At 39.4% G+C, this 13,492-nt stretch overlaps 1 protein-coding gene across 3 annotated transcripts in view; it reads left to right on the top strand.

The window, feature by feature from the left end:
- Nucleotides 1-11,849, top strand: part of SIM1 (SIM bHLH transcription factor 1) — a 70,083-nt gene extending 58,234 nt beyond the window's left edge. For all 3 annotated transcript variants that reach the window (XM_053914348.1, XM_053914350.1, XM_053914351.1), the window contains 2 exons: nucleotides 3,504-3,906; nucleotides 5,967-11,849. In XM_053914348.1, the coding sequence (XP_053770323.1) occupies nucleotides 3,504-3,906; nucleotides 5,967-6,697 (1,134 nt within the window). In that variant the 3' untranslated portion in view covers nucleotides 6,698-11,849. The remainder of the gene's footprint in view (nucleotides 1-3,503; nucleotides 3,907-5,966) is intronic.
- Nucleotides 11,850-13,492: the final 1,643 nt, after the last annotated feature.

Genomic DNA, 13,492 nt, shown 5'->3' with positions numbered 1-13,492 from the left:
GACGACCTTATAGGTACTAGGGGAAGGACGTGTAGAGAGATACAGACTCAAATGGCTGCCATTACTCTTCATACTCAGAAGCCTCTAGACCGTAGTAATGTATTGACCAAAAGGCATCATGTAATCCCTCTAAAACTTGTGCTATGATGGGGCACTTATAAAATTAACATTATAGAAAAAAACATAATGTATATAATTTCTTCTTATAACCATGACAATTAAGAATTCTTGGACATGGATTGTAGTCCTATATAATTTATCTTTTTTAAATAAGTGAAATATAGGGACCGGCATAAAAATCATATTCTCAACACTAGAAAGGATACCAAATGCTGAAGGTATAATATTTATGGATTATTTGAAATGGATTAGGATGTTAGAGCTGAAAGAAAAGTTAGAGAAAGTCTAATCTAACCAATACATCATCCTGCAGATGAGGCTAAGAAAGAGAAAGTAATTTGTCCCTGGTTACCTTGAGTGTTACAAATGGGACTGTCCTGGAACCAAGTTCCCTTAGCTTCCTGTCCCCACTGCCTCTTCCATTACGTAGCTCCTTTTCTGGATCAGCCTTCGGGAGGTGAAGTATCATGATGACCCTTTTCCTTTAGGGAAAAGGAATTTCAATCACTTGGCTAAGATGGTGCGTGGAGTAAGCAGCCACAGTAGGTGTGGGAAAGACCAGGAGCCTTGTGGAGCAGCACTCATTCACTGCGTGACACGTGCTGCACACAATGGCTGGCTGCGACCTCCCCTCCCTGCCCCCTGCCCCCTGCCCCCTGCCCCCTGCCCCCTGCCCCCTGCCCTCTCCCCTTTCTTCTCTCTGTTCTCTCCCCTCTCTGCTCTCTCCCTGTCCTCAAATACTGAATGAACACCTGAAATAGTTCAGATCAAATTATGGGCTTCAGGTGTTCTCAACAGAGTTCACTTCTGGTACAGTTCCTTTCAGAATGATGAGTGTAGCTCAGGCCTTGGATGATGCACACCGGTGCAAGTTTACAGGGCTTGAAAAACAAAGGTTTACAGCTAGGCTTTTCCTCTGTGCCTCTAGAGCAATGTGAGGTCTTGGTCTAACTTAATCACCTGATTTCTGCCTGTTTGAATGGCAGTGTACTTGCTGTTATAGTTTCCTGACTATTGACAAGAAGCTTATCCCTCAAATTCTTCTTTGGGAGCTCTTGAAATGTATACCTCATGCATGCCAGGGTTACCTTGTGTTGAATTTTTTGTGTGAGCAGAGGACAGAATGTTCTTTTCTGCTGCGCCAATAGCACTTTCCCATATATACTCATGGGAAGCTTTTTCCCCTCTCAACAGGGCTCAAAAGTCTTGACTGGAGTACTTCAGAAATAGGCCTGGTTTATACTTTTATCAAAACAAGCAGAGTCTGGACAGTTGCTAGCTTGGACTAGCACCGATGATCTGAATCTTTCCTAGGCAAGTACGTGGATGGTGTTACTGAAGGGCAAATGTATGGCACTCTGATTCTCACGCAGTAGGAGAGAGGGTGCAACAATTGCTTGGTGAAAGCGAAGGTGGCATCTCGTGAAACGAGAGGCTGGTGTCCATGGCAAGAGAAGGCTGATGCCATGTGGAGGTGTGATGTAGGAAAACAGAGCTTGGGATGTACTGATGTACCCAATTTATAGTCCTGCAGGGAAAGAAGATGGATTTACTATTATTTTTTTCTTGATGGAATGTGCAAATAGTCCATATGTACATTTGGAAAATAACTAAAGTAATAATTAGAAAAGGTAATGGAAAAATCTTGAACCCAGAACTTACACAGAACTCTGTCCCGAGCATGATGTTTTTATTAGTGTATTTTGGAGTCTCCTCGGAGGAACTTCTGCACCTCATTTCTCTGGCTCCAGGAGCCCCTAAACTGAGCTGCACATTTGCACTGAGTGGGGAAGTCAGGATTCTTCCTTCTGCTCAGGGTGGGCCTAGTGTGAAGGAAAGAGTTTACCTTGTCCTGTGAAGGTCTCACTATGAGTAAAATTTGCTCAACTAGCACATGACAAGTAAAGAACTGTGGACTCTAGGAATTTATTTTCCTCCCACCCCCACACCACGACGGACACCCATTCCTCCTTTTATCTGGGCTAAGAATGAATACGTAAAATGGACTTATATTTTGGTTCCTGAGACTATAAAGCAGTTCCCGCCACTTTTCTGGAAATCTCTCTGACCTTGGATCCTTTTCTCTCTCCTCTCTTCCTTAACAGTGTTTTCTCTCAAGTGTAAAACCACGGTTTGGAGTGCAGCCTTTGAGACCAGATAGACTGTGGGATGCCGTACCATCCTATTAAAACTCTCAGTGATACAGTTTCTTCATCTATAAAATGAAGACGTATTACTGTCCAGCTGGTTATGAGGATTTAATTTTATATATGTATTTATATTTATATACACACACACACAATGATTAGCACATTGACAGGCACATAATAACTTCTCAGTAAATGGCTATTATTGTCATAGCAGGAAATCTCTATATAGTATTTAAACCTGTGTTTGGCATTAGGTAACCAAAAACTGGTAAAAATTGCATTACTAATTTTAGTGGTCATGAGGACCTTCACACTGAGCATACCTCCTAGAGAGGTCTGCTGAGCCTTGTACGTTTCCTTCAACACCAGACCAAATACTCTGGCAACAAGTAAGCAGCATGATTCCAAACAGGCACAGCATGGCCGGCAGCTGGTTTTCATGATGATCCTATGCATATTTGAGGTTCACTTTAGAAGGCAAGAAGCACACCCCAGTAAACAGGGCCAGCTTATATGGGCAAGACTTTTAGAAGTTATATTGCAATGAGTTAGGTAAGCTTTTACCCTACCATATAGCCAGCACAGCCCTCAGAGTTAACAGTCCCATGTAAAGCATCATCAATAAGCATGTCCTTGGGTGAGGATTAAAAAATCATGTTAAAAAAAGCTAGGGTGCCATACGTTGATGCCTTTCTTAACCCTACTTTTGTTTTATTTTTTAATTCAGAAAACAAATTAAAGAGCAGGTATAAGTAATATATGAAGCTTTCTTGGACTCTTCCTTTGGCAGTACCATTTGGGTAGTGATAGAGAATTTAGGTTTGAAGTTTAGTGCTGCCACCTGCCACCTCTGTGGCTTTTGGCAAATTGGTTTTCCTCTTTGGGCCTTAACTTCCCTATCCATACAATGAGTTACTAATATGTCCGTTAAAGAGTTAATATAAGAACTACCGGTGGGTGGGGAGGGGGGTTGGTAATTCACATTAAGCACTTTCAAGAGTGCCTGGCATTTAGTTCCATCCATGTTTATTATTTTCATCTCTTCCTTTCAGCAGGAAAAGGATTTTGTTTTGCCTGACTGCTTACTGATTGCAAGTCAGGGATGCCCAGCTGGTACTAGAATGAGTCTTCATTAGGTGCCTTAAGCCCACTATGTCCTTAGGAGAGGTTGCAGAGTAAAAAGGCTGTTTTTTTTTTTTTTTTAAATGTACGTTTTCACCCTCTTGGTTTCAGTATTCGGGATTTCACACAGAAAGATCGGAATCTGATCACGACAGCCAGTGGGGCGGAAGTCCCCTGACAGACACGGCCTCCCCGCAGCTGCTGGACCCCGCGGACAGGCCAGGCTCTCAGCACGACGCGTCCTGCGCCTACAGACAGTTCTCCGACCGCAGCGCTCTCTGCTATGGCTTCGCGCTCGACCCCTCCAGGCTGGTGGAGGAGAGGCATTTCCACACCCAGGCCTGTGAGGGAGGCCGCTGTGAGGCCGGCAGGTACTTCCTGGGGACGCAGCAGGCGGGGAGGGAGCCCTGGTGGGGCTCTCGTGCAGCCCTGCCCTTGACCAAGGCCTCCCCAGAAAGCCGAGAAGCCTATGAAAACAGCATGCCTCACATCGCTTCGGTCCACAGGATCCACGGTAAGGGCAGTTGACATGACGCCGAGCTCCCGCAGTGGACCCCTGGGCAGGCCTACGCTGTTCCAGGCTGCGCGCTGCGGCGGCTGACCCAGTGGTTTTCTCCCCTGGATTTACAAAACAGAAACTCTCACCAGTGGGCTTTAGAAAACCAATTTCACCCTCTTTAAGAGCATCGATTTTGCTAGTAGTTTACCAAACATATTTATTTTGGATAGGCGAGTAAAAATGATTCCCATTTTAAGCATCAAACAAGTGTAGAAATTAAGTTAAAGTGAATTGTTGAATAAGTCTATTGAATTTGTATAATGTATGTATTTAATTTTTTTTTGTGTTATTTTCTTCTGCATTCTCATGCTTGAATGTGGACCTAAGTGGTTTGGGGGCTCCCCCAGCTGCGCCTGTCTCTGGGGTCACTGTTGGCATGTGTGTGTGGGGTGCAGTCTTTGTTTCACGGCCTATCACTCACATCCCAGGAAGTCTCACCTTCCCGGGCCTCTGGGCATTAAATGCCAGTGACTGCCCCTTCCCTCCTCATTGTGGCAACTCGCTGTGTCCCCTGTGAGTAAAGGACCGAGAGGTATGTAGAACCTCCTGAGATTTTTGCCCTGAGATTATTACATGGCTTTATGAACGCCCAGAAATGGGCACTGCAGTGGAGGCCTTTAGTGCTGCTAACACTCTTCTTTGGTCATTCCCCAGTAAACTGGTCCAGGAGCCCATTCGGTCCATTTCAAAGTTGGATTCAGTCAGGGCTTTGAAACTCTCCCTATTTCACTGAAAGTCAGTGACGTTAACATTGATCTGATGGCCCCCACCGTACTCTCCTTGGCGCCAGGAGGGTGAGCAGTGTGCTGGACGGTGCTGTGCGCACCCATGAAGTCTTCTGCCAGACACCACCCGGCCCTGCCTGCCTTCTATGGTTTCCGTTTTTCTCTTTTTCTCCTCTTGCTTTGAGTTTCTCTAGTTTCTTAGACTGGTGATGGAAGCCCAGGGCAAAGAACAATGGCTTGCCAAAGAATGGAGCGAAGTGAAAATCCTGCTTATGTACATGGTCTGGAAGAAAATATTAGAAATAAAAAAAGAAGAGAAGGGAAAAGGAAAGTAGTGAATAGTGTGATCTAGGGCTTTGCTGCGTCAAGCAGTTTATGGCGTTCATGGGTTCCTGTTCCTCTTCTCCCTTTTCATATTGACTTCAGACTGCTTTGAGAATTATTTAATTCATGGAACATATTTTGGATACACTATTCCTGCATATTAGATCTCTCTGCTTAGGGCAGAATGCATTGTTATTAGCATTTAAAATGTTTATTTATCCTTTACCTTATTTCAGAAACATTCTAAGATATGAGTTATTCTATGATTATATGTAAAACTGAGATTTTACCACTAGATTTGAGAAGACAATATTTATATCTTTGATTGAGACAAGATATATATATCCATGTACATGTCTACATATGTACATATCTATTATACATATATCAGAAGGTATATATATTCTTAACCCTCAAACAGTTTAAAAATTAACATTAGATTCTTTACTGTAACTCTACTAAAAATACATTTAGCAATATTGACATTTTAGTTGATTTAGTTGGAATCAGGAAAATAGTCCACCCTCTATCATCATCTCCCTCAAACCCAAATGACAGCATTTTCTAAGCATCGATTTAATATGATACTTTTCTAGAAAATAAAATAAGCCAAATGCTATGCGTTTTTCTTTCATTATTTACAGCCTGACAGGTTTAGTGATGTGCATACATGAGGTATAGGTACTCTTCACTGTTTTTCTAATTGGCATTCACAACCCACAAACAAGGTTTACCTGCTAAAAGACTTGTTACAGTCTTCAGCTGACTTAAAAGCCACAGAACTGTGAATTCCAGAACAATACGTTGATACTCTGTTGACACTCTGTCATGGGGGAAGCCTGTCTTTCAAATATTGGTGCATATATGAAAAATGAAAGATACAAGGTTTCTTTAAAAAAGAAATACACTTACATTTTGGGGGGTGAATTTCAAAACCACTTACCTTTTACTCTTTCTTGTTTCTAGGGCGAGGTCATTGGGATGAAGAGAGTGTGGTCAGTTCTCCAGACCCTGGGTCGGCCAGCGAATCAGGTGAACGATATCGCACTGAGCCGTATCAAAGTAGCCCACATGAACCTAGCAAAATTGAAACTCTGATAAGAGCCACCCAGCAAATGATTAAAGAAGAAGAGAACAGATTGCAGCTAAGGAAAGCTCCCCCAGACCAACTGGCTTCCATTAACGGAGCTGGGAAAAAACACGCCCTCTGTTTTGCAAACTACCAACAGGCCCCACCGACAGGCGAAGTCTGCCATGGTTCCACCCTTGCCAACACTTCACCATGTGACCATATCCAGCAGAGAGAGGGAAAGATGCTGAGCCCCCATGAAAATGACTATGACAACAGTCCCACTGCGCTGTCTCGGATAAGCAGTCCCAATTCGGATCGCATTTCAAAATCCAGTTTGATCCTAACTAAGGACTATCTCCATTCGGATATGTCTCCTCATCAGACAGCAGGAGACCATCCTGCCATCTCTCCAAACTGCTTTGGCTCTCACCGGCAGTATTTTGATAAGCATGCTTACACATTAACTGGATATGCCTTGGAGCACTTATATGACAGTGAAACCATTAGAAACTATTCCTTGGGCTGTAATGGCTCACATTTTGAGGTAACTTCCCATCTCAGGATGCAGCCAGACCCAGCACAAGGACACAAGGGAACATCTGTTATAATAACCAATGGAAGCTGATGTTTTTCTGAAGTATTTGGTTCTTTAAAGATCTCTGAAACATATTTATAGTTTAATGCCCCAATGACCAGCATTTCCTATGCTACAGATTATTAGAGAGGATAATTTAAGTTACTGGGTGTTTGACATGTGTTCCTTTGAAATCAAAGAAAACAGCACTAGCATTCAAGGTTATACACAGATAATGGAGCTAAAGTGAATATAAAAATTTCCCCTCTAATTGTATGGGAACAGAATAGATAAATTTTGAGTTGAAAAATAATCGTGTAGATTAAGTAAGCATGTGTAGCACATGGAAGGACTGAGGGATGACAACGTCGTGCTGTGATGATCCAGTGACACTCACACACATACCAGCCGCTAGTGACAAACTGCAGTCTCCACTGTCTGTGCAGAAATCTAGACTATGTACCATACATACGCCCTAGGTGGGTAACTTTCCTTAACCTGAGAACATTAAAATTGTTGAAGAAATGTTCATTCCCAAGCTAACTAAGAAAGAGAGAGAGAGAGAGAGAGAGAGAGAGAGATCTTGGAAACTGTTTTCTTCTTTGTGTTTCTAACCAGCCAGCTCATTTGGGTCAGGTATAAATTAGGGAAGTAGCTATGGATATGGTATAAGAATGGGTTTTGATGTAGCATCCATTAAAAGCAATCAGGAAGTGGTGATTTTTTTTCCTTACTTTTGAGTTAGACAAGGAACAGGACCACACGGACGTGTCAGTAAGGGTTCTTCTAAGGGAAAGTACAGAGCTGCTGGGACACACACCAGAGACCTGAAGTGCCCGATTGGAAACAGTGAAGATAGGCCAGAGGCAGAGGGAAATGAAGTAATATCTCAAAACTAATTTAAGGGTCAGAATGTGGAATTAACATATTTGGGGCTCATAAAATCAACCAAATAAAAAACTCAAACCAATTCACCAAGAAAAAAGTCTAGTAAGTACAAAAACTAACAGAAATCAGTGAAGTGCTACATGATAGCAGTTAAGTGTTTGAGGACATTTCAAAGCACAGATGTGCAAATGTGACAACATGTGGAAAACCTCAGGAGAGATTCTAAGATAAAAGCTTAGGCTGATAGGGAATTTGAACGGCAAGAATAGTACTTTAACTGAAGGAACAGGCAAAGTACTCATTTTCCTTACTGTTTGCAAACAACAAACAATAAACTTGGTCTTCAGTTCATGTGAAACAGGAGAAAAACCAGCAGACTAGATGCCAAGATCTCTGGGTTCTGTTTTTGGCCCTGCCTATAACTTACTGTGGGAATACAGATGTATCACTCATCACTCCTGGGCCCCGATTTCTTTATCTGTGTGGCAGTGCTAGTGTTCTGTTCCGTGGTTCAGTGGTGCAGCAGAACTGAACTTGTTAATCAGTTAACTCTGTTGTGAGTTGTCAAGACTGACCACTCTGGCTTTTCGGTACTCATACAGAGGTCTAGATGCTTTGTAACTTAAGCAGATGCATGGGCTCTTTTAGGCATGGCTAGTTACAGACAACTTTCTAGTTCAGCCAATATGAAGATGGTAGAAACTGATGAGGGAAAAGAAAAATAAGTAAGATTTATTTAATGCACTCTTCTCTAGTAATCAAAGTGACCTAAGTGATTAAAGAAGTTTCATAGCTAATGTTTTCTAGGAGTCCCATGCCTGCAACTCTTGCCATATTTAGAAGGAATGTATTGGAAGAAATTGACTTATAATTTTGACGACACCATGACACTGAACACTCAGGGATTAGTAATATATTTTCATCACATAACACAGTTGTTGGCAATCCATAGGTAGATGACAATCTGAATGATGATAATCTGAGACATGAATACTGGGTTGTTTGTACGTGAGAAAAGTGGCTACATAAAATGAAATACGTTTGTCTTGGGTGTGACAGAGCAACATTGTGCTGTCAATGGAAAAAGTGCAAGTCAGTGAGAGAGTTAGAGGTTAGATATACTTTCAAAAAAGTTCAAATGATAAAAACTACGTATTGAATTATACAAGCAGAAGTATTCCAGAATCTTGAGAAAAATATTTATGAGAAGCCCTTGGAATACTTAAAATTAATTTTCGATCATTTTGCAACATGAAGTAAGGTTTTAGGAATGCTAAAGGTTTTTGCAGACTTCTGTAGATGGATAAATGGTTCAATGACACAAGAATCTGAAGAATACGGCGTGTTTTGGAAAGGAAGTCTATACAGATGGGTTTTATTGATGGTACACATTCTACTGAAAAGGTCAGAGACAGATGCTATAAAGAAAGAATCTTAGGAAAATGAACTGATATCAAAGAAAAGACTGTCATTAAAGAAATTTCAGTGGAGTATTTACATGGAAAAAATGAATTGAGGAAAGAAATAAATTATACACTCTACAAACAGGGGATAATCAGAAGGAATAATGCTCCTTAAAATGGTAAGGCCAATATTTTAAAATGAGAACAGAATTAACTAAATTGCATCTTAAAAATTTTGATAGATTGACCCAGTTTTAAATACAGTTTATTTACTTTATATGTCAATAATTTTATAGTAGCATATTTATATTACATATAATACCTTACAGGCCCACAGTATTATATAGCTCACATTTTTTGCAACATGGCATGATTATTGCAGAATGACCCAAGATAAGTTGGGGTAGTTTTTGGCAAGGTAACTTTTTAATATATTGTACACATACATATGTTAACATATAGTAATAATCTACATTATTTTGTTCTGTGTGGGAACGTATTGCCTCATAATGAAGATGTCATCTGTGTCTTTCTAAAATATGGGATGTAAAATATGTATGTTCCCAATAACAATCAGTTAAAATTAAACTTAAATTGGCTTTAATTTTAATCCTTGATCTCCATAACTTTGTTAAATGCTGAGAATCATAATACTTGATTGAAATAGAGAGAGAAGCATGATCTATATATCACCTTGGGGATTCATAGGAGTGTGCTCTGTCCAGTTACTCTTACAATATGTAGCAATTCATTAGATAAAGAAAGCTCATGCTTTCTAGTAATAGTAAGAATATCTTTATTGCCCATTTTACCTGCCTGCCCTACCTAGTTTAAAAATTTGGATGACCAAAGAAATAATATTTCCCCTGTCTTTCTCTGGAAAATTTTTGTTAAAACTATTATTGAGAATACACAGATTTGACCAATTATTTTTGGATGCATGATATAATTATTATAGTCACTACAGGTCAGACATGTAGGTGCGCTTCAGCTCCATCTTTTGATGTACTATCTTGAATATAAAGGACCAGCTTTCTAAAACTGTAATTGCCTGATGTAAGAGAATATGGCTCCATGCTGATATGACATTTAAAATGAGACAGGAGGCAAGAAATGATTTGCCTTCAGTAAACCCACTCACTCTTTCCTGGTTTTATTTTATGGGATTAGGCTATTTCCATTGGGTGGTATTCTTAATTTTCTCTATACCCTGCTGCCACTTGATGCCTCTGGGCAGAGAATCCACTTAAAATAAGCTTTAATGGGGTCTTCCGGAAAAGGATAATATGCTCCATTTTAAAAAGTGGGGATAAAGATTGATTCAATAAAAGATCATTTGGAAAATATGCAGAGATATTTTAAAATTAGAAAAAGGCCTTCCCCCCAAGACCTAGACCAATTAAATTTAATAGAAGACACTACAGCTATAGAGACATTCTGAATACAAGTGTGATATTTTATAGCTCTCTCCCCACTCTTTTTATTGTTGACACTATTACAGGGGTTCCCCATTTCACCCCTTTGCCACCCTTCTCCCTCTCTCTTTCAAGAGCAGGACATTGCTAAGATGTTCAGTGGAATTCTATTGATACTGGTAGAATTTGGAAGTGACAGAGTGAATGCTGATACTTGGAAAACTGAGGATTTGGCCATTTTGGGGTTCACTGGCCCAGTGGGTAGCTTATAACTTAATATACTCTCTTTAAAGCATTTGAATGCCCAAATCTGACTCCCTATTTCACTCACATCACAGGACATAGACGTACATCCTATGGTTCTCTAAGTAAGTGATTCAACTTTTATGTAAATGCCAGTTTTTTTCAAATAGGAATTTATTTGACTCTAAGACAGCAAAATCTATTAGTTCTTACTGGGAAATACATTGTGGATAAAACATTCATTATCATTCTAAAGTTTAGATGAATGACAGAACAGCTATGAACATATGGAAAGGATCTCTTACATAGAAAATGTTCTTGGGGGAAATTTCCGAGTGGTGCTCATTTCTTGCGCACAAGAATTGTACGGGTAGTGCTTCACTCAAAACGTAAGATTGTGCTCATATCCAAATAGGGGTTTGTTCAGAGTTCCTTCTCTAAGATTGTATGCAGAAAGGCTGTATGTGTGTAGACATATATCCACACATGCAATACAATGTAAACACATCACACATGTCACACATGTGTGATGTAATATTTACATATATGTCAACACACAAACATGCACACGTGCGATTGTAAAGCAAGAAACAAGATTGTATTCTGCTGTGCTTCTCAAAAACTGATGGTTCACATAAGAAATCCTAAGTAATCATTTAAAACAAATTTATAGTTTTAATTATTGTAATTTTGCTGCATGGGGCTTTGCTTTCATAAACCTATATCATGGAAAATTTGTCCAAATTTGTGATCTGGAACACATTTAATCACAATTGAATTTATACCCAACAACCCTGGCGTGTTTATATTTCAAAAGAAATGAAATGGCGTGAAAAGTTTTTAGAAGTACTGTAACTTTTTTCCTTTCCTTTTCCAAAGGGGACAAATTTCAAAAAATGAAACATATGAGTAGGCACTTCAAAAAAGATTAAATATTTTATGTTTGTTTTTTGACTGACATGTATAAAAAGGATTATATTTGTGAAAGAAGATGCTGATTGCCAATATTTCAAATGCCATCTTGCAATGTAAAGTTTGTAGTGACATTGTAGTATAAATCTGTAATTTGAACTTTTACTTTGGAATGTAAAGTAGAAAACATTAGCTATGTCAATGATATCTTGCAAAGTGTTCCCATTTATAATTATTTATATTGTAAATAGCTTTCTGAAGTAAATTCGAAGTTAACATGTGCATAAAATGTATTTATTATGTGATGAATTTTTTGGTTTTAAATATAGCTACCAATATGCAGTTTGAGTCTGAAGTATTCATTGAGAGAAATATTTGTAGGACAAAACAGTGCCAACCAGCAGGTTACAACTTCAGGACATAAGGCCTGTTTTAGCTCTAGATTTTGTTGGGAGGGTTAAAACACACACACACACACACACACACACACACTGTAAGCAACCTGGTAATAGAAGCTTACAAATATGCACAATAACTATTACCATATTTTTCGAACTATAAGATACACTTCCCCCCCCCAAATTTGGGAGGCAAATGGGCGTGCGTCTTATAGTCTGAATGTAGCTTACCTGGCTCACTACCGGATTTCTGCTTTAAAGGATGTTCTTAAATATTTTACCACATTTTTTGCTTCAAAATTTTCCCTATTTTCCTCCTCTAAAACCTAGGTGCATCTTACGGTCTGAAAATGCAGTAAGTGATGGGTCTAATTTTTAATTAGACACTGGAGATGGTTTTCTCAATTTTCCACTAGAACATCTGAAGCAGCACTTCTTTGATCCGTCTCCACTTTGCTAATATAAAGCAAGAAATATGAAGGTACAGATTACAATTTTAATGCCCTAGGGAAAGAAAACCTATAATATTGATGTTATTTAGTTTGCTGTCACTCAAAAACAAATTTTAAAATATCTTGATAATTTACATTTTAGACTTCAAAGTATTTTTAAATTTTAAAATGGGAAATTAAGGTCAAACAAAATAGATTTGTCAGATGGTTTTCTCTTAAGCATTTTCATAGCGCACAACATTTTTTCCCTCCAGAGATTTCTGATTGACCTTGATGTTTTCCAGAAACTGTCAATTTAGTCAATTCAACAAAATGACACAATATCTCTTTAATTCAACAGAAATACTATTTGTATTTCATAAAGTTTTTTGACAAAGTATAAAATATCATTGTCATTGATATTACAGCATTTATCCAATTTTTTCCAATATGATTCTTCAAATATTTGTTTTAGTGCTTTTGTTTCTGAAAATAAAATTTTCACCTACTTTATCCTCCAAAATAACTGTACTTCCAGTTCAATCCACAACTTTATGAAATACCTATTATATGCCCCAGACAGGATGGATACCAAAAATCTTTCTCACTGTAGGACATTATAGGAAAAGACGTGCAGAGGGTTTTTGATTCTCTTTATGTGCTTCGAAAGTGTAAAATGTCTTTAGGTAGTCAAAAAGATCACAAGCATTTATTGAGTGATAATGTGCCAGGCACCGAGCCAGGCTCAGATTATCACTGAAGTGTGGGTAGGGGCCGTCACAGGGGGACATGCCAATAAGCTCCATTTCAATGATGAGGAGAGTGAGACTCAGGGTGGCTGAGGAACTGAAGTGGTGAAGATGAAATTTTTACCCAGACAGGTTTACTCCAGAGCTTTGCTTTACTTCATTCAGCTTCCTTTTTTATCAATATGATAAAAAATATTAAATGAAAGAAGACATTGTCTAAATGGTGGTTGCATAAGAAAGACCACTCAGTCCAGCCAACGGTGGCTCCGGTAGCTCCGAGTATGGTCTTCGGGCTGGGTTGCCATTTCTCCATTGTTACTCTGCCACCTGAGGACCGGCCTCAGGATGCGGAGGCCAAGCCTGCTGCCCCTTACACAGTACTTTGTCTTCCCACTGAAGGAGCACCT

This window comes from Desmodus rotundus, chromosome 11 (genome assembly GCF_022682495.2).
Source record: "Desmodus rotundus isolate HL8 chromosome 11, HLdesRot8A.1, whole genome shotgun sequence".
Taxonomy (NCBI): Eukaryota; Metazoa; Chordata; class Mammalia; order Chiroptera; family Phyllostomidae; genus Desmodus; species Desmodus rotundus.
This window is presented reverse-complemented; position numbering and strand designations above follow the sequence as displayed.